Source organism: Solanum dulcamara, chromosome 9, assembly GCF_947179165.1.
Source record: "Solanum dulcamara chromosome 9, daSolDulc1.2, whole genome shotgun sequence".
NCBI classification, from domain to species: Eukaryota; Viridiplantae; Streptophyta; class Magnoliopsida; order Solanales; family Solanaceae; genus Solanum; species Solanum dulcamara.
Window position 1 is genome coordinate 74,469,697 of NC_077245.1, and position 21,992 is coordinate 74,491,688.

General features: G+C 30.6%; 3 protein-coding genes across 3 annotated transcripts; 2 read left to right on the forward strand and 1 right to left on the reverse strand.

Annotated features, from left to right (window-relative positions):
- Window positions 1-5,810: 5,810 nt before the first annotated feature.
- LOC129902100 (probable aquaporin PIP2-1) lies at window positions 5,811-8,716 on the forward strand. The gene is made up of 3 exons (XM_055977143.1): window positions 5,811-6,241; window positions 6,854-7,149; window positions 8,144-8,716. Exons 1-3 carry the CDS (start codon window positions 5,929-5,931, stop codon window positions 8,396-8,398), a joined length of 864 nt encoding a protein of 287 aa, XP_055833118.1. The 5' UTR covers window positions 5,811-5,928; the 3' UTR covers window positions 8,399-8,716.
- Window positions 8,717-15,421: 6,705 nt separating this feature from the next.
- On the forward strand, window positions 15,422-16,474 carry LOC129903119 (uncharacterized). The gene has a single exon (XM_055978615.1). The coding sequence runs from the start codon at window positions 15,724-15,726 to the stop codon at window positions 16,144-16,146; it is 423 nt and encodes a 140-aa protein (XP_055834590.1). The 5' UTR covers window positions 15,422-15,723; the 3' UTR covers window positions 16,147-16,474.
- Window positions 16,475-17,017: 543 nt separating this feature from the next.
- LOC129904075 (uncharacterized) lies at window positions 17,018-21,025 on the reverse strand. Its single transcript, XM_055979603.1, has 3 exons — window positions 20,871-21,025; window positions 20,627-20,746; window positions 17,018-17,445 (listed from the first exon to the last, which is right to left on the reverse strand). The coding sequence occupies exons 1-3, from the start codon at window positions 20,889-20,891 to the stop codon at window positions 17,329-17,331; spliced, it is 258 nt and encodes an 85-aa protein (XP_055835578.1). The 5' UTR covers window positions 20,892-21,025; the 3' UTR covers window positions 17,018-17,328.
- Between the last annotated feature and the right edge of the window lie 967 nt (window positions 21,026-21,992).

The window sequence follows — 21,992 nt, forward strand, 5'->3', positions numbered from 1 at the left end:
ATTACTAAACGGTTGATGTTGGCATACGTGTCTCCTGCTAAAACGTGCCATATAGGAACTTAAATATCTCCTCATTTCGTTTGACAGGTCTCATTCCTATATAAATTTTGGAGACTTTGACAATTACTATACATTGAAGATTGATTTGGGAAAATTCATATATAGCTCAAGGAGAACAATTACTTACTTCTATAATGATTAGTAATGAAATTCAAAATTAATACATATCAAATGTAGGGTGAAAACAAAAAATGAAATAGAAAAGATATAAAATCAAAAAATAAATTAAATATGTTAAAAGCAATGGAGGAATCAAAATTTCGACTCGGAGGCAAAAAGAAAACTTGAAACATTATTCAACAACATATTTAAGGTAAGAATTTCACAGGTACCGTATTCAGTTATCGATGTTTAACCTATATCACCTTTTGTAGACATATACAACGCGTGAAGTTAGATATGAAGTTATTTATAGCTAAAGTTTAGTCAATAATTGTTGGCCTTCAAATAAAAAATTACTTAACTTTCAACCATTTGATTAGTCTAAAGTTTTAGACTTTGTAAAGTTTAACTTCAAACGCCGCATCTCTAAAGTTATTCAGAGGTGGATAGACTTGCAAAGTGGTCCGAATCTCGGTATCTATGCACTTGGGCCAGATAGGTAAAGATCCAATTTTTGGACCTCCAAAAGTTCATTGGTTGATTATTTGGGCTTAAATTTGTGGAGGCCCATTAATCAGGTTGAGGCTAGTCGGCCCATTAACCAAGTTGAGGCTAGTCACAATTTTCTTGGGCTTTTGATGAAATTGGGCATTATCTAGTGGTCCAATCTCCATACCGAATAATATAGAATTCGCTACAATGTATTGAATCGATTCTTTTTTAATGGATATATCCAATCACAACTTCAAAATAACTCAAAATAATTAAATAGGCAAAGGATATTTTGAATCATGGAGCTACAATGAAATATACAACAAATTAATATTTATTGAATTTGAAAAAGAGTAATTAGAAGAAATTGTTCGAACCTATATATTATTTTGATTTTCTCAAATCGAGAGATCTATGAATCAGAATCCTGATGCATATAGATATAAGTGATTCAATAAGAGCAAGAAATTTCAAAAACCTTTAGATTAGTCCACTTCGAAGCAGGAGAGCTTTTAACTGATGAGACCACTCGATCAATCTCATCTACTTGATAATTCATATAAAAATCACAAAATCCAGTTTTTCTCGATATATATTTACATCAAAATTGAACTAATAAGGATATAGTTTAGTTCTTTAATTTGGTCAAGTGTGTAGTCTAAGGTCATGTTAGTGAGCCAAAAGAAATATAATATTTTCAGTTTTAGTGTTAACTTTCTTAAACGATTTGGAGAGAAAAGCTTCATAGAAAGACAAATATATCCTGGAACAATTAGGAGATTCTCTAGAAGATTTTATCGTTTAATCTCTAGGTTATTATCCCCCATAGAGTCTGGTTTGAAACTAATACTACCAAATCCTATCAAAATTGATATAATACAATCTCATATTTAATTAATATTGAAATTATTATCCTTCATTTTTATTACTAAACGATCCCTAAGGTCTCTGTCTTCGCTCTTTTCTTTGATAAATAAGACTTTGCTTAGATGGTTTGGCACGCTTAGCTTTCGATCGAGAAAGACAGGAGTGAAGTGAATACATTAGTAAAAAATTTCTCAATATGGGCCAAAAAATCAATGTTACTTAATTATTATCAAATTGATGACAATTTTTTCTTTATGTGATAATCATACCAAAACTCCTTCTACGTCTAATAAGTGATAAACTATATCAAAATCATTCTCAACGAGCCGAATGACATAGATGCACTACTGAAGAGCTTATTGGACCCATCGCTTTCATAATCGAAAATAAAAACTATCCCACATTAAATTAATTCAAGAAAGAGTTGGATGTTTCTTGATATTAAATTAGGAGTGGAGGATGAATGATGCAATTTTGATGATTTATATATTTGGACTTTAATGGATAAAAGGAATAAATGAGTCATGATGCTGGTCATTTTTAAACTAATATTGGGCGGTTAATTATTTTTATTAGTATTAACCTAATCTATATTGATTAGCTATTTGGACGGTGTGTATTAACTATAGATTAACAGGAAAATTAATAATTGTGTTTTTCTCTCTTTTAGGCTGTGGTCATGTAAATATTCATACAACTACCCTGGAAAGTTGTAGATTATATATATATATATATGAGCTCGTTCACATTATTAATTTCAATCTCGAATAAGAAAGAGGATTATGTTGAGCGTCAATTGAAAATGATTTTTTATTTCATAAATGTTGAAGTAAGACTGTATACATTTTGTTCTTCTCCAAAATTTTATTTGTGGGATTACAGTGAATTTGTTGTTATAAATATGGTTGAACCGGTAGAGTGAGATGCAAGGTCAGAATTATCCTAGTCCAAAAGATGTTAATTGATATATTTTTAATTACTATATATTACATTAGTATATATTTTGAGTTTTTTTAATTTTTTTTTAAAATCATGTACGTGTTTTTTTTTATTTTATATTTTGATTTATTTTGAGGATAACTTACCAAAAACCTTGTTGGACCAAACTGTCCATCCATTTATTTGAACTTTAAAAAAAGAAAGTGAGTGTTTAAGAGTGATTAGATAAGTTTGCTTATGCTAATCCAATTCTCATACTTACAACTTACAAGTTAACTACCACATGTTACAAAATAATTTGTTTGTGGGCTTAGGACTTTGTTTCTTTGTGTTTTTTTAGGTGTGTCTTCCAGATAAATTTATCTGGCATCTCAGCCAACAAACGATATGACAACATTCTGACCCATCAAAAGTATTAAAATACAAAAAATAAAAAAAATGTCTTTTTAATGTTTTTAATAATAATTTAGCATCATTTGCCCCCCCTCCCCCCCGCCGCCGCCCTTAAATTTTATTGGATAAGTGTAGAAAATGGTTTTGTGATAAGATTAACAATTCCCTAATCTCTTCATTTTTTCCTTTGGTGGTTCCATTTGGATTTCATATTTCTATAAAATTTGATTAATTTAAATTTATGTTGAAAAATTCTATTTTAAAAGTAAATTACTATTTAATAATTTTATATTTAAAATTTAAATTCAAAATTTTTAATTAAAAATAATTGCTTACTTACCCCTTTTCATTACGATCTTTTCTCATCTAATCTCATCATCAGAATCGTACGTGAGATTTTCACCTCATGCGGCTCCTCCATTATGTGCATAATGATAATATTACATAGAATCATTTACACAACGAGGATTCGCATATTAAAGGAATATACAATTTTCTTAAAAGAAGAACATCCATTAATTAATCTTTAAAATATGAAAAGAACTATCATATGTAATGTTTTTCATTTTATTAGGAAAGGAAACGAAAAAAAAATTGTCTTTATCAGGAAGTTAGAAAATATGTCAGAATTGATTGCATATCTTGATTCAGTGATATGACGACCACGATGATAATATATTCAGTGTAATTTTACATACAGAATCTGAAAAAGATAAAGTCATAAGGAGAATAATATCTAATCTACAAAAAAAAATAAAAAAAAATATAATAATGTAATAATCGAAACACAAAAATTGAAGAACAAAGAACTGGGAAAATAATGCTAATAATAGCCTAATATTACTGGTAAGAAAGTGGAAACAGATACTCCAAATTACCACCAAACCTATTTAAAAAAAAATGAGAATGCTTGACCACTTATCAACCTTTTACCCTAATTAGTATATATATGTGTGTGTGAAAAATTCTGAAAATGTTACTTATTAAAATTTTAAAAATAATCTAGTTTAATTTCCTCTAATCTTGGTTATTAAATACTGGTAAAATTTGTGGCTTAAAAAGATCGTGACGATTGATTACCATTTCAAAAAGAAAATAATGTTTGGACTAGAAAATTCTGGATGACTTAACTTACCATTTAATTTGGTTCGTTGTTCTTCAATATATTTGACTAATTTAAAAATTATATTTCAGTTTCCAACTTAATGATGTGACACACAATGTTTAAATCCAAAATAATATTTAAAATACATAAAATCCATCCATTTTAACTCTATATACGATTATCCAAACTTATAAGTCAATTTATCTTACGTCTAAATTAGAAGCTTGAAATTCAAATTTTAAGAATAAAAAAGATTAATATCAAACGTCTCTTCTATTTTAACAAGATTTACGTGATGCGAAGCCAATTAATGTGAGCTCACAAACAAAATAAATGTATTGGCGTACTCAGAATCATTATTGTTGTTACATTTATTTGTTTCCTTGTTGTAAAACTAAAAAGTTTTCAATTTTTTAATCATATTTTTGTGGCTAAAACACTATTATTTTTTGTACATAAAACAAAAGTATTGTCCAATCACCTTTTTCTTACTTTTTTTTCCCTTCTTCTACTTTTCTTTTATAAAGTTTAATTTGTTTTGCAATCCAGCTAGCACTATACCGTTGCTAGACATGATATGTCCTTTTCCCCACCCTTATTGGGGTCCAAATTCCATTTGTAATATTTTCATTTAGCGTATATTCGATTCGGTTTACGTGTATCTCAATTATTTTATTAAATATATTATTATGTTTGATCATCATAAATATCAAATAAATTTACGATACTGCTTAGTAAAAATTAAACAAATGAGAAGAAATTATCAAATATATTTTATCTTTTTAAAAATTTGAACTTGAAATATCATAATTTTCATTCTGCATCATAGTCTATCACACCCTTTGGTGAATTTTTCTTTCTTTTTTACAAAAAATAAAATAAATTACACAATCAAATTATTAAAAACCAACTACATTTCAAGCAAAGAATTACAATAAAAGGAAGTTAACATATTATATTTGGTTTGATAAAAACACACTGACAGTTGAAAAATAAAATATTTAAATTGTTTGGTTTGGTTTTACGAATTGATTTGCTATTTTTATTTATAGCTTTAAAGAAAAAAATTATGAGTTTTGATGATCATAAACACTCAATTGATATGAGTGAGATAACTTTAATTTCCAAATTAGTCTTCGAATAACGATGACTCATGTGGAACTTTATCCAACGAGGAGATTGTTAGTTGTATGCGAACAAAGTTCAATTTTTTTGATCTATGAAAAAAGCTTTTGCTTTGCAGATATATCACCCTAATTAATTTTTGTTAGAAATCTTCATATGAGTATGCCCTTATTGCATTCACCCTAATTAAATTTGTTGGAGATTTTCATATGAGTATGCATTTATCGCGTAAACCTTCCCACGTGAAAATAGAAAAGAAAAAACAAACTATTCATAAGGTGTTAAATTAACCCAAAAGAATAATATCACATCCTATAAGAATATTTTTGAACAACTTTAACTCAACATTAAGTCATTATAAGAACGTTAAGTAGGCGATAAATCATTATGATGAGAATAGTGTAGAATTCCTTCATTCTTAATAAAAAATTTCGAGTTCCAACTCTCAAAAATAGAGAAATCCGCAAACAATGCCCTTTAGAAATACATCATACAATATGCGAAACTAAATTTAATCAGATTTTAATACAATATCCAACATGTAAAGATGAAAATGAAAAAAACAATTAGATAGAGCCGTTGCTTGACAAAGATGTATTGGTTGGCTATGGGACCAATTGCAAGCTCATAAATTCCCCCAATAATTTTCATTTGGGACCACTTTAATTATTATAAATTATTTTGTTTAAAAAAAAATTAAAAATACTCTTTATTCCACTCTTAATCAAACATAAATACCTATCCACTCTCCCTCTCACTCAACACAAAACAAAACAAAACAAAACAAAAAAACAGAGCATCCTCTGTTTTCACTCTGTTTTTTCTACTGACTAATTCTTTCAATCATGACTAAAGAAGTCGAACCAGCTCACGAGCAGGCGACGGAGTATTCTGCAAAGGATTACACTGATCCGCCGCCTGCTCCTCTGATTGATTTTGAGGAATTGACCAAATGGTCACTATACAGAGCAGCAATTGCGGAGTTCATTGCTACTCTGTTATTTCTTTATATAACTGTTCTTACAGTAATTGGGTACAAACATCAAGCGGATACCAAAGCCGGAGGCGATGTCTGCGGTGGTGTTGGTATTCTTGGTATTGCTTGGGCTTTTGGTGGCATGATTTTCGTTCTTGTTTACTGTACTGCTGGTATTTCTGGTGAGTTTTTTTTTTCTTTTTCGAATTTACTCCTTTTGAATATATTATTTATAAATATTTAGAGAAAATTATTAAGTTTTGTCAAACTCATAACTATAACCTTGGCTTGTCATATTAGTGTCTTTAGTTGTTTTGTTTGAATGTGAAAAGTGAGATTAGTAACTTTGAAAAATAAAATAAGTTACTTGTTATGGTTAATTGATATATAATTTATATTTAGTTCAATTGAATCCAGTATTTTCGATACTTAGAGAGTTGGAGAGTAAAAAATAGTCATAAATTACGAGAAATAAAATAATTTTGCCCTTCGTAAAAAAATGTCTTGTTTCTTTCTTTTTTTGCTAGCAAAGTGGCTAGATTTTGCTCTTATGGGCTAACAAAAATGGGTGAATGGAGCTTTGAGGTATCGGATTCATCCGAATTTAGTACTTTGAACATAGAACATAAATTTGTGTAAAAGCCAACTAAATTATACTCTCTCCGTCCCGTATTAGTCATGTATACAAAAATTAGTTGTTTCAAAATAGTTATCAATTTAAACAATTAAAAGAGAATGAATTATATTTTTTCTCTGAGTTTTGCTAAGCTAGTTTACATGTGGAATGATTGTAGGTGGACACATCAACCCTGCTGTGACATTTGGGCTATTTTTGGCAAGGAAAGTATCGTTAATTAGAGCTGTATTATACATGGTAGCACAATGTTTAGGTGCAATTTGTGGTGTGGGTTTTGTGAAGGCTTTCCAAAGTGCATACTACAATAGATATGGTGGTGGTGTTAATATTATGGCACCAGGACACACCAAGGGTGTTGGTTTGGCTGCTGAGATTATTGGTACTTTTGTTTTGGTCTATGTTGTCTTCTCTGCCACTGATCCTAAGAGGAGCGCCAGAGACTCTCATGTCCCGGTAAGTAAAAAGGCCAATTCAGAATTTAACGTTTATAAATTTTATATATGTTCTGCTGAATTTATAAATAACTTTTAAAAAATTAAATTCACGAAAACTTATAATTTTTAAATTCTAAATTCATTACTACTTATGTTACACTACATGATACAAAGCAAAGTAGCAAAGAGTAAACTATATTCATGAATTATTTGCCCCAAGATTTCGTCTCCCTTTTTTTATTAGAACTAATATTGTCTAGTTGTCTATTTGTTTTTCTGGTCAAGTAATACTCTAGCTTGTCTAGGGTTTACTACTAAATAGGATTAATTTTTTCATTGTCAGTAGCGGAATCATGATTTTAATTAAGAGATTCAAAATTTTAAAAAATACATACGAACTAGTTAAAGATATTTTAATATCTACTATATATACATATAAAATTATTTTAATTATATATAAATTATATAATTTTTTTATCTAAAAAGGATTAGGATAAATCTCTCACCACAAAGTGGCTCCACCCCTACCGACTAATCGATAGTGTGGGCTAAAGACAAATCTTATCTTTTGACTTTTATTAGTAAGTGGCTTACCCACTATTATTGTAATTATTTTCTAGACTTATTAAAGAGGAATGTGACCTAACTAAACACTTTACAAAACACAAGATAATAAAGTGATTGCATTAGCTTGTAATGTTGTAAAAAAGTTAAAACACTTATCATATCACCAAAGATTATATTCCTTTTATCTCAATTTATACTATAATTTTAATTAAATACAAAATTTATTTTATCTAAAACCAATTATATATATTTATGTAACAATACATCAAAGATAAAATGAGAAACTTAAATTAACATTGTTATTTGATATTATCTTCATCTAATTACCCTCCTTAAATTTCTTTTAGTTATGAAGAGATTTTTGATTATTTTACCCTCGTCAATCTTTTTTAGTTACATATTTTTTTTCAATTCTTAATATTTTGACCTCTATATGATAAATAAAGGTCTTGGCCCCACTTCCCATCGGATTCGCCGTATTCATGGTTCACCTTGCCACTATTCCGATCACCGGTACCGGAATCAACCCGGCAAGAAGTTTCGGGGCAGCTGTAATTTTCAACGGTGACAAGGCGTGGGACGAACACTGGATCTTTTGGGTCGGGCCATTCATCGGAGCGTTCATCGCCGCTGTCTACCACCAATACATTCTCCGAGCAGGAGCAATTAAAGCTCTTGGTTCATTCAGAAGCAATGCTTAATAAAAGATGGAATAATTTGATGGATTTGAGAAATTTGTAGATAAAAAAGGTTTGTTATGTCACATTTATGCATGTATCGAACTATCCTTTGGGACTTTAAAAAGTTTGGTATTCCAAATGGTGAGAAAAAAGGGTGTGACTTTTCTATCCTTTTGATTTTTATTTTGTTTTGTTTTCTTTGCTTTGGATGTATTTAAATTAAATCTTGTTGTAATGTTTGGTTTTATCTAGTTGTCCCTTTGTATTTTTTTAATTATTTTTTTTTGTATTTCTTGTTGATTCCATGTACATTATAATAATAGTGTATATGTTGAGTTCCTTGTTTTGGTTTTCCTTTTATTTGAGTTTGAAAATAGTCTCAATATCTCTAAAATAGGAATTATAATCTAGTATAATTTATTTTTTTATATTGCGTTGTGTCAAAATATATTAAATGTATTTTATTATTGTTATTTGCAAACATGAACATCATTTGGAACGGATATCCCTTAGAGGCTCATAACCTTTATTTTTTTATATTGCGTTATGTGAAAATATATTGAATGTATTATTATTGTTGTTTGCAAACATGAACATCATTTGGAACGGATATCCCTTAGAGGCTCACAACCTTTAAGCGAAGAGAAAGTAAGGTGTGCTTTGTTCAAAAGAAAATAAGTGAGTTTTATATTTATTGTTTTTGTCTTTGATACGTAAGTATAATTAACTTTTTTATATAATTTAGATAAATATTATGTGAAGTGGGGTGGACATAGTGGTGTTGGAATGTGGATTACGGAGATGGGTAAAAATGAGTCTTATTGAAGGATAGGAATAACACAATTAATATATGATATGCCATGTGTGAAATTTATTTTCCCTCTATATTTTCTTTAGAGGAGTTATTTTTCTCATTTAATTTATTTTTTTTAAAAAGAAGTAGATTTTAAAAAAATTTGTTCGACGAAACATAAAAAAAAATTAATTTTTTTTCTTTCGTACAAACACACCTATTTCTTTTGGTTTTCATCAAATAAAACTATTCTTGAAAGCAACATACTACCTGCCCAAGGAATCTTTAATGTGATGCAAATATTGGCAAATTCATTTAACTAGGGTTGTCATTTTCAGCAAGATGATAAGGTTATGGATCATTTTGTTAATGTATAAGTTTATCATAAAAATAGTAATGTCTAATAATTTTGTTTTTTAAAGAATAACTCAATAGATGTGTAGACATATTAGAAAAGATAAGATTAGAAATTCGAACATATATAATAAGGTGAGAGTGATATTAATGACGTATAAATTATGAATATGAGATTGAGATGACTCAAACATGTAAAGAGGAGGGACATCAATGCTCCAATAAGGAAATGCGAGAGGTAGCGTAGCCTAATTAATGACTGGTTGAGATATATTGAAGAAGAAGAAATAAAAGAGTTAAGTGATTAGACAGGGCATGATACACCTTAAATTTATCGAGTACATGACCACTAAATATGATCAAAGCATAAAAGTTGATGATTAGAATAGAAAGTTAGTAGGTGCTAGAGTGATTTCTTTCTTTTTTTGTGGGAGAGCGTGGTTCTAACTTGGATCACCTTATTTGCTCCTTTCATCTTTATTATATTTTTGATTTCAATGTCTTTCCTCGATAGTTTCATCCTAACTTCTTTACTCTTATTCTTTTTAACCTGTTCTGAATTGCTTAAGAACCTCTACTCGTTGTATATGATTTAGTATTGCAATCACACATGACACTATTTTATTGAGTCGAAAATCTATATAAAAAAAGTTTCTCTCTATTATATAGAAATAAAGCTATAAAATTTGTGTATACCTTTTTTTTAAATCCCTCTTATAAAATTAGATATTTATTATTATTTAATTATTACCCAATATACATTTGTTGTGTGTCCTAAACTTATGGCTTGTTTCAAGCATTCTTATCTTTAACCTTTATACTAATATAGTATAATATTCATAAAGCTCTACCTTTTGACCATATATTATATCAAAACTATTTTTTTGGGTGGGGTAGGGGGGTGCTGCTTCTCGAAAGTGCTTGGATTGTTCAAATGCATTTATTTATCTACCAATCCTTTAAATAATAACATGGAACGTGTTAGGTGAGGTCTACATACCTTTTAATTTGTGAACAACAACCCCATATCGAGTGTAAAATGGAGTCTCAGTGTAATTCGTAAAGTTGATGTTATATGATTAGAAGGTCATATGTTAGAATTGTAAAAATAATTCATGTAGAAATACAGAGTAAGATGTGTATATAATAAATCTTTATGATTCGACTTTTTTTTAGATTTCGCGTGCAATAAAAATTTAGTGCAGTATGTTATTTTTTTTACTAATAATATATCGAGTGTAATTTCTTAATTTCTTTATAAGATAGGAGTAAAAATGTGTAGAACTAGTCTCCTCATAATAAATTGGATATGTTATTATTTATTGAATATGGAGGATAATTTTATAAATAAAATTTAACGAGAATAAAATGTAAGCAAATATTTTATTTTTATCTTTATAAAATGGAGAGATTATTTTGGATATAATTTCATTACTGAAGAGATAATCTTCCTCATATTATATGGTCAATTTTAAGGGTTGGTGGTTTCCTATCTGTCATCTTCATCCATTGCTCATCTCTTCATAATTCTATCTATTTCATTTTTTATTCTTTCTAATGTAAGTTAGTGTGTTTTTAGCTTTACAGTTAGAGTGAGCCTTGGCTTTTAATTATGTGGGAATCTGAAACTTTTGCATTTCGTATTATATGCATGCTTTATAAATTTTTAGGATGAACCCTTCGAATTTTAGGGAAATATTTGATGTGTAAATATATATATAAAAAATAATTTTGATAATCATGAATTCATGTTTTAAAACTCTGAAATTCAAAAAAAATTAGAATGGACACTCCGAATTTCAAGGTAAAAGAAGATCAAAATATCCTAAATTATCTGAGCTTTGCAATGACGATGTTGTTTCCCCCTTGAGTTTTAGGGGTACTAAAATGCAAATTCATGATTGTAAGAGATTTTGATGTGTATTAGCACATTAATTTTTTTGAGAAAATGTCGTTTGACTCCGTTTGTCTTGAAATTTGGAGGGTCAATCATGAACGGTTTGGGCTTCGCCATGACATGACAATGCTCCCCCCTCCCCTTCGAATTTCAAGGTTCTGAAATGCAAAGTCATGATTATCAAAGCTTTTAACGTGCATACACACATAAGTTTAGCATCGAACTTCGTTTGATTTGAAATTCGGAGGGTCTATCCCAAACGTTATAGACTTCGCAATTTTTGAAGTTGCTTTTATTTTTTGCATTTTGGGTGCTGAAATGCGTAATCATAATTATTGGAGCTTTAAGTGTGTATTAACATGAATTTTCCTAAAATTAGTTGGCCAATCATTTTTAAAAAATTCATCCGTCTAATCGTAATAGCTTGTAGCTATCGTCGTCCATCGCTATATATTTTGTTTATAACAAGTGCATAATTGAAGGGAAGTCTTGAAATTAATGTCATGTGATTAAAATGTCATAAATTCCAGTTGTAGAAACAACTTTTTGCGAAAATGCAGAGTAAAATTGCATATAAAAAATCTTTATAGTTTGATCCTTTCCTGAATCATCCCTAGATAGCGACAGTGTAGTGCGTTGAACTATCCTATAAAAAAATATATATTAAAAAGAAAAATATAATTATGTGCTACATAAAGAATGCACATAATACCTTACACAAATTTTATAGAGCTTTCTTTATATGATACGTGCATTTTTTTGCTCAATTATAGTAAAACCCAAAAATATAAATTCATGAAATCTGTTAGATCAAAGCAGATAATATGTATCACGACTCACGAGACTTGAATCAGGCCAATATGATAGAATATGGGCCAACTAGCTTGTCCTGGTCTAGTCCAGTCCAACGTGACCCATTTCGACAAATGGCCCAACTCAGTGCCATACAAGTTACAACCATCCAAAACTATGGTTATTTATGAAAATTAATCAATTTTCGAAAACCTGGAGAGTCAATATTTTTACTAAGAAATTTTAAAATATAAAAACATAAACATACAAAAATGTAAATACTTCCTTTGTTTCATTTTACTTAGCCCTTGTAAACTTGTCACTTCCTCTGAGAAAAGGATTTATTTTATTAATTGTTTGTATTAATTATACTTTATAAATTTTAATTTGAATAAATAAATTATTTTTAATATAAGAATCAAATAAAATAAAACCACGAAATAAAATGTTTTCAATGTACTAGTAGCTCATAGGTGAATGATATGAAGTTCCTCTTTTTGTACATGGACCATTTCTCGTGACACTGAAAACTAGACGTACCAACTTTCAATTACTATTTGTATAGAGAGGACAATTCTTGTGACCAAAAAACTACGAGGTGCATAAGTGAAACTCGTGAAATAATTAGTGTGCCCTTGTTAATATAGGTTGCGGTGGAATAATTCGAGATAGAGACAGATTCAAAATTTAAAGTTTATGAACTTCAGTAATAATAGATTCATAGTCAAATATTTGGTGAATATATTAATAAATAAATGTATTGTATTTGAGCAAAAGCTATTGAATTTTTGTAAACTCGAACCAGACAAGCTGGATCCGCCCCCGATTCGGGAGCCATCCACTCTTAATTAGAAGCGAGTGAATTTCAAGCCAAAAGAGAAAAAAAAGAAGCTAAGTAAGCATCCAACTCTGATACTAACAAGTAATGAGTGGTTATTCGATCTCATGTTTTGAGTCCATACCCTGAAAATGAAAAATGTTTACACAAACGGCTACAAATCAAGAATAGTTAATATTTTTCACATGCCACGCTTGTAGTATCTTTAGCCCTACAAAAAGGGGTCACCTCTATATTTTTTGACCTAGGTATTTATGTTGTTGTTCATAAATTAGAAAAGAAAGAAGAAAAGTGGGGCACAAAATTGAAAGCAGATAAGGCAAATTAATTTGTCACTTGGCAGACAGAATAGTGAGAGGCATGATTGTAATAATACCTATTTTATATATGAGTATAGTTTGGGGTGGGGGTGTATGTAGAGCCAACGCCAGAATTAGAGACAAAGAATTCGAAAAATATATATATTATAGCTAGGGGCGGAGCTACAAGGTTGTATGAGTCCGGCCGAATCTAAATTTTTTTAGTCCAAACTTTATATTTGTTTTGAGGGATCTACTAAATATGTACAATAACATATTGACTATCATTGTACAAGTAGAGTTTGAGGAGGACAAAATTTATGCAGATCTTACCCCTATTTTGAAAGATGGAAATATGATTTCCGATAAACCCTCAGCTCAATAAATGAATCGATTATATATATATATATATATATATATATTCAAAACTCAATTACTAACATATGATATCTTATCATAGAGCTAGAATCAATCACCTATACATAGTTTGATTTTTCAACAAAGGGAATTCAATTCACGACCATGGAGCCGATGTAGCCTCACCGCTAGGTGTGTGAGCTAAGGGCGAGAAAAAGAAGGGCTCGGTAAAATTTGTCAATATCTGATATTTATATCAAATCAATGAATACAAAATATGTATTTTATATGTACATTTATCACATAATCATAATCACGTGATATACTTTCTTACTTTCTTTTATTTGCCATAAATATCGAATACAAATAAATATTTGTTAGTAGGGGGTTGTTGGGGGAGGAGGATGAATTGATTTCTTCTTTAGCATGCCCATTCTTTCCACCTTTTGCAATAAATTAAAGTTGTATACAGTGTACAAAATACTAGCCACATCATTACTCTCATCAAGTATTAATTTTTAGTGCCTAATTAATGGCCTTTGCTGGTCCATTAAGCTAAGCAAACCTCTAACTTAGCTTTAAATTTCATTTTCATGCAAGAAAATTTAGACCACTAATTAACATCATGAAATGAAAAGAGTCTTTATGTTATTAAGCAATTGAATCTACAATTAGTATTATATAATTTTTTTAGTATCATTAAGCCTTAAAATCATTGTCCATAATAGTTCATTATTTATTCATAGATTGCTATTCTATCAAATCTAAAATGTCAATCAATAACCTAATTACTTATGAGCTTCTTCATCATACCATTCTTTTTCTTTCCCCTTTTTTTTGTTCACGTTGAAAGTATATAGAAACATAAACGGATTCAGAATTTAAAATTTATGAGTAGTAGATTTTAATTTGAAGTTACTGAATTTAAAATTTGTAATGATTTTTTTTTATTACGAATATAAAGTTAATCTGAGTCAAAGCTACTAAGTTCTATCGCACTTGAGTGACAAGGAGGGAACATAATTCTCAAATACATGGAGCAAAATATGCATAATGAACTATATCAAAGAGATCATAATGTATCTTTTTTCTTTTAATTATCCATCCTTTCATAATGCAAAACGATAATAATCATAATGAAGGGATAACAACACTAATTACACTTATTAAACAATAAGAAGAATCACTCAATCATTACAAAAGAAGAAGGAACTAGAGAAATCCATGTTAATAACCCATAACTAGCAGATTTTTTAATAATAATCCATCGTTAAATAGTATCAACAATATTTTTTTTTGTTATTTAACGATAAAATTTTGTTTGTCGCTAATTTTTTTTTTTTTTTTTTTTGTGTTGGTAGTGAAACATCAAGTGAATGGAATACCAATAAAAAAATCACTTTTCTAGAGAATTCATTACTAGAAGTTTGTGTAACCAATTGCTTAAGCAAAAACCTTTATTTTTTTGGAGGAGTGCCTTTGAACACTACTTATTATCTTACCTTTCTCTACATGAACTAACATGCATGACATTCATTTATTTTCTACTAAAAAATCCCATGGGAGTGAGTGATGACAACAACTTTAATGGAGTTATAGCCATTGATAGTAATTCTATCATTTGGTTCCCTCTTTTCCACAATACATTCAATTCTAAGCAACCTCCACTTCCCTCATTTCCTTCTTCTTATAAAATCCCATTCTATGTGCAAACATTCCCTCATTCAAACCAAAATTCTTAGTTGAGTTCTCCTTCTTAACGACCGACAGAAAATAGGATTGATCAAATTTTATCACGTCTGACAGAAAATAGGATTAATTAGATTCTATTGTGTCTGACATTGCTCCATTACCTTATAAAATCCCATTCTAAAGAGCAATTATTTCCTCATTCGAACCAAAATTCTTCATTCAGTTTAACTTTACGACATAAAACAATCTCGATCAAATTTTGTTGAGTCTGACATTGTTTTGTTACCTTATCGGGTATTACTTCAAACAATTTTAACATTACCAATGGCTTCTTGTCTATTCTTTTTTGTTGTCTTTTCCCTACCCTTTATTGTTAAAGCTCAAGAAAGGTCTCCTCATGGCCTTGCTTATGAAAGCCCTGTTGCAGTTTCACCAGAAGCATACTCATTTTTTCACCCTGAGACTCAAAAACAGAACACTACTACTAGTGAAAGTTTATGTGATGATAATAATAGTACACCAGGTTGTTCAAGATTTCCTACAACATCAAGTGTGCAGTCTAATTTGGCACATGAAAGTTTATCGCAAACCCACGAGGAAGGTGATACGCGAATGGGAGCTGGTGGGATGGTTGGAATTGCTCTTGGGTTCGGGTTTGCTATTCTGTTAGCATTCGGTGTTTACTATGTGGCAATTGTGCAAAAACGCAACTCGAGCAAAGGTGCTCCTGTCCAGCTCAATGTCTAACTCTTCAAAAATATTGTTGCATTATGTCAGACCTCCCCAAAATTCACTATTTTAGAAGAATTCGACATGCACCTATCGATATTTTTGAAGAATCCAAACAACATAGATCACATGCTTTTACTCTTATCCATCCCCTGCTGTTTCATCTCATTTTTTACCACCACCTTTTTTTGGTTTGTTACCTTTCCTATAGTAATATGATTTGGGAATGTGAGATGTAGCTATTGTTTGTATCAGTAGTTAGTGATATAATAGTACAATTATTTAGTCATTACTGTCATCCAAACAAACCATAAATATGTATTTACTTTACATACTTAATTTTTAATATGTTTTACTTGAGCCGATGATCTATCGAAAACCACCTCTCTACTTTCATAGGGCAGGGGTAAGACTGCGTACATACCACCCTCCCCAAACCCCATTTGTGGGATTCACCGGGTATTATGTTGTTATTGGTACGCTTCTATACAAGCAACATTATAGTTTATTGTATACCCTTTTGCATGAACCTTAAATATGGAACTGCAAATTATACACACTCTATTATTTGTTTCACATACTATGGGCACAGACGAATGTAGGAAAAAAAGTAACCACAAAATGGTTCCCATAACAAGCAGTCAATTGACCTTGCCCAATGCACATACTGATTTGGTGAAATATGAATGAAAAGATCCAACTTCTTGACTTATGGGCATTTCCTACCCCTTAAGCTTTCGAAGTCAAAACTTACTTCAAATTTGTACATTTAAATTACGAGGAAAAAAGCATTGTCAAGGGTGGGAAGTCGGGGTGGAGCGATAACGTGATGCTTATACTTATTGTCCAACAATAGCTGCTGACAAGTCAAACTAGGGTAAGCTACCGATAGAGAATGGTCTTCTATTCGGGTTCAACCAACATCACAGTTCAATTTACTTTACTAATGTACATTCCAAAGCAATATGGGTCTAGTTAAAAGCAGGGTACTATGGAGCACTTAAGTGTTTACAACACAAATAAAAAAAATTGTCAAGTGATCCTTGGGAAAGAAACATCAATAGCTTCAACAACAAAATAATACAGTATCGGCGAGAACTGCAAGTTCTAGAATTGAGAATGCACTGCATCTGTGCTTGTAAGAATCTTACACGATAAAAGAGACGAACTCTAGATTGGCTGTGGAATCACACAACAGTTTTACCATCCACGAGATCCAAGGTTCTTGATGAGAGGCCCTAACGCCTGATCCACAGCTTTGTTCCATAGGTGTGCAAACTCTATGCCAGACTCCTTTTTTGGACTGTACACTGTTGTCTGAAATTTTTTCAAATTGATTTGAATTCGGTCAACAAAGACAGAACGTTGAGTTGATTTGATTTATCACAAACAAATAAATCTCACTTTGGAACTTCAAATGTATTGACCATAGACTGGGTAGCAAGGGAAAAAAAACACGCAAACACAACCATCTTCATAAACATTATTTTCCTCCTTCACAAAGAAGTATGAAAACCCTTGGTGTCTACCATAGTCAAGGAATTTTCATTGAAGATCATTAAGATTATGAAATCTTAAGCCAATAATATTCACTAGTAGTAGCAGACAAGTGAGGTTGCTCCAGTATTTTGGTGGCAAGAGTATGCCACTTCCCCTTTTTAGTAACAAAATAAACCAAAAGTAGGACCATACTGAGAGTTTGTACCATAAACAAAGATGGATTTGTGAATGAGATAATAAGTTTCCTTACCAGGAGGTTGTAGTCCAAATCATCAAGAAGTAAAGTAAGAGATGGCCAGGAAATAGTGACTATTGACCCCTGACCAATGGAATTTAGAAAGTAGGACTTACAATATAGATGAAAATGTTTGTTAGCAAAGGAGGTTCACCTTGGAAAAACTAAAGAAAAGTTCCGTCATTTTACATTCAGCATTAACTAGAACTGACTGAGTACTCTGAGTCAGCAGAGTTCAAATTCTTGCTCCATTTTCAATTTGACTAAAGAACACGGTATACTGTAGTCAAAACACATGCTATATATGCTTCTAACAATTTTACCTCGCCTAAAACAGCAAAGGGGTAACACATCTGGACTCTAAAACCAGATAAACCTCTTCCAACTGCAACAAGAAAAATATAACTTGCCTAAAGTATACCTCCACCAAAGTTCATATTCAAAAAACGCCTTTTATACTCTTCAAGCTCCAAAGCTTCAAAGGTATCAGATAAGAATTGAGACACATAAAGAAACTGGAATACCCAAAGAAGAAGAGGTTATCAGTCATTGTTTCCTGATATACAGACCAACACTTAGGCAACTCTTTAACAGCACCGTCTAACTGCTTATCACCAAAGCTATGTTACATATGACATATCACATATCACCAACCAGCTATTCAACAGGAGACTCTGCTGGGTTCCCGTTCGAGGATTTATAGTCGATGTTAGGACGTCATCACAATAACAAGTCTAAAGAGACCAGAACCTTTTGGCTAACTGACAAAAACAGACAATATATTATGCACCATATTTAAAGCGGCAAGTTCAAACAAACATAATCTCCTTCATTACCCAACCCCACCATCTTCATATTTATGCAACATATTTCTCTTTAGGAAGCCCCACATTCTACAAATAATAGTACTCTGTGTTTTATTTGTTGATAAGTGGTATTATGTGCATTATCTACTAGCTATCGGAATTCAGACCCGCTAAACAATTAAAAAGTTAATTAAAATGTGATTTATTCTAGTTAAATCAACATTATACATGAACCCAACAATAACTGTCATTTTTTTCCGTTGTTGGCTCCAATTAATATGTTGAAGTTCATCCCATGAAGTGAGAAGCGAGGAGCTATTGCTTCATGGATGAAACTATGTGCTTCACAGAAGTGTGCGCTTTAAACAACGATGCACAAAATGATTCCTACAAGAATTGGTCATTTCTTTGAATCTCAACTTTAAGGAGTTGGATTAATATCAACATTGTTGTATATCATCTGTCAAAATCTAAGTGTTTTCTACAATGCTAATTCATTAATGTTTGATTATTTTTTTGATAAAGTATACGTTTGATATTTTTTATTTTTCCGTAAATTGTGTGTTTTACTTCTCACCTTTTGCTTCAAACCCCATGGACATTGTTGCTGCTTCTTTTTTTTTTCGCTTTTAAAAACACTGGTGGGTCGTTTGAAATTTTATTGGTTTGGATCCCTTAAGGGAGGGGAGGTAGAGCTTAAGTATTGTTTGTGATGTAATAATATGGTTTGACATGCACGGACCATATACTCCTGGTTTAAGCTTAGAAAGCAATTGGACAATGCCAAGGACGACAAGAGAACTGCTCCAGTGCTGGTAATCAAAAGGTTTGGGTAAGACAAAGATGAAAACATGGAATACTCTGTCTTCGGCAGTATGGTGGACCATTTGGAAGGAAAGGAATGCAAGGATTTTTGAAAGCAAATCAGAATTTGTGGTTAGTACTAAGTACATATATTTATCCCAACTGCTTTTTGATGTAACATGGCAATTGCAAATGATATAGAGGGATAGATTTTTTGAGCTCATTACGCATTATGTAATGGAGCAATCCATTGTAAATTCCCTACAACACCTGGTTGCTGGACTTTGAATACAATACCTTTTTAACAATAAAAAAAAAGGGCAACTGGTATATATTGCAATCAAATTGCATTGTCAAAAAAATAATAACATTGCAATCAAATTGTATCACAGATAAATTATTGAATTTCGTCAGATAGTAAATCTAAGATGAAGGAGTTGCCATGTCGAGTCAGCTATGATGTTTTAATGGCTAATCTATGTGCATCTCATACTGAAAGTACATCTACGAACTATAAAATGCTTGCACAAATATACACCTTTAGCTGATGATTAGATAACAAATTTCAACTTTTTAGAGAACAATAGTATCAAACTAGAATAGCAGCTCCTCAAGTTCAAAAGAGAACTTCCCATTTTCCGAGTAATGAGATGATATATAGCCACACAAATGTCTACAGCATTATCTAGTTCCCCTTATCTATATTGTTATATTACTCTCTTACTCTTGTCCTCAATTTAATGTTGCTACTTTATTTCCTTTCCATACTTGATTTTGATAAGTTTTACTTGAGTGAACCTCTCTACCTTCACCTTCCCAAGGTAGGGATAAGGCTGCATATACACCACCCTCCCCAGACTCCACTTATGAGATTAGACAGGGTCTATTGTTGTAGTTTTTTAATAACATGCTTATTCCTGCTATAGATACATATACAATTTGATCATTATATACAAATGTATTTAAATAGCTATTAATGGACAAGCTTGATTCATTCTTTGTTAATTACATGAACGAGCACACGCATAATTTGCTTAATTTACCATGAACTGGAAACGTACAACATCATTCCTGGAAGCTAAAAATCACAAACATAAAACATCTCCGAAAAGGACGAAGTTAATCAATCAGAATTTAGTAGATTAAAACCTACCTGAGATTGAGGGGAAAATCTAGATTGATTCTCAGAGATACTCTTATATATGCTTTTCCGTTGTTCAAAAACCACCACGCTTGTCAATACGGTACCTAAAGCAGCGCCGAGAAGACGCTCCTGCATTTTGCACAATCAAAATTTCACAAGTTCATTTCCAAACAAACCGATTTGTAGAATCAAACAATTTTTCATTCAAAATTGAATTACTGAAAGGTGATGATCATTCATCTATAGCTGATACCTGAGTAAGGATGCTGATCATCCTTGCGATTGAATTTTCGCACAGATTAAAAGTGTTGAATTTCGAGAAGCTTCTCTCCAATTTCTTTCGAGAAGAATATGACTGCTAATTCCTCATCGGAAGAACTGACCCGTACCAGAAATATGGGCTTAATGGGCCTGAAGGCAAAATGCATAAAATGGGCTTTAAGGTCATTTGGTCGGAAAACAAACCTGTTTGGATAGACTTTTTATTTTACTCAAAAAACTATATAAAAGTATTTAAAAATTATTTTAACTTTAAAATACTTAAAATAAATCAATTCAAATATGTTCTTAATATAAGAATCGTAAAATTGCATGTTTCGGTTGATTTTAATATTGTCTTTAGCAATCGAACTTATGCCTAATTAGACATAAGTTCTTTAGAAACGAAAGTTATGTGGGGATATAGTTTATAGAATATTATGGTATAAAAATATAAACTTATAACCCACAAAAAATTATGTATTATAGAGGACAAATATTAAAGACCAACACAAAATAGGAGTATATTAGCAAAAATAATGCATACATTAACTTTATATATTAATGATACCTTGTTTGGTACATTTTTTAATGTTATACACTTTATTGGGTATTAAGGTGTGTATGTATTACTAATACCATAAATATTTAGGTATTAATAATGCAAGAAAATTTAATGCATGCATTAGTATGGTTAAAGACTCAATTACCATTCAAAACTATTTTTACATCTTTTCCACAATAATTGTTGAGAATATCGTTGTAAATAAATATTTCTATTCAATACATTTTATTTTTAATACACCAAATCAAATAATGTATGAAAGATAATTATATGAATAATTAATGTACGCATAACTAATACAAACATTACTAATATATTATATATAACATTAGTTTTATATACTCCACCAAACGACCCCTAAAAGTGCAAATGACTCAAAAAGAATTCATTGAACGAGATATTTAGTCTTTGTTATTTAAATTGTACTTTGTATTTTAAAATTATATTTGTATTTTAAAATTATTATATATATAATTATTACTTAATTTCTAATTTATTCTTATTAATAATTATACTCGTTTCTCAATGCAATAAATTTGTTATATTCAAAAA

What these genes read in the sequence shown, in the direction of transcription:
- LOC129903119 (XM_055978615.1), top strand. Translation starts at nt 15,724, where the DNA reads ATGGCTTCTTGTCTATTCTTTTTTGTTGTCTTTTCCCTACCCTTTATT.
- LOC129902100 (XM_055977143.1), top strand. Translation starts at nt 5,929, where the DNA reads ATGACTAAAGAAGTCGAACCAGCTCACGAGCAGGCGACGGAGTATTCT. An exon ending in CTGTACTGCTGGTATTTCTG is followed by an intron (nt 6,242 to 6,853) that starts GTGAGTTTTTTT and finishes GAATGATTGTAG; the next exon opens with GTGGACACATCAACCCTGCT. An exon ending in CCAGAGACTCTCATGTCCCG is followed by an intron (nt 7,150 to 8,143) that starts GTAAGTAAAAAG and finishes TGATAAATAAAG; the next exon opens with GTCTTGGCCCCACTTCCCAT.
- LOC129904075 (XM_055979603.1), bottom strand. Translation starts at nt 20,891, where the DNA reads ATGATCAGCATCCTTACTCAG. An exon ending in TGATCAGCATCCTTACTCAG is followed by an intron (nt 20,747 to 20,870) that starts GTATCAGCTATA and finishes TGCAAAATGCAG; the next exon opens with GAGCGTCTTCTCGGCGCTGC. An exon ending in GATTTTCCCCTCAATCTCAG is followed by an intron (nt 17,446 to 20,626) that starts GTAGGTTTTAAT and finishes AAAAAATTTCAG; the next exon opens with ACAACAGTGTACAGTCCAAA.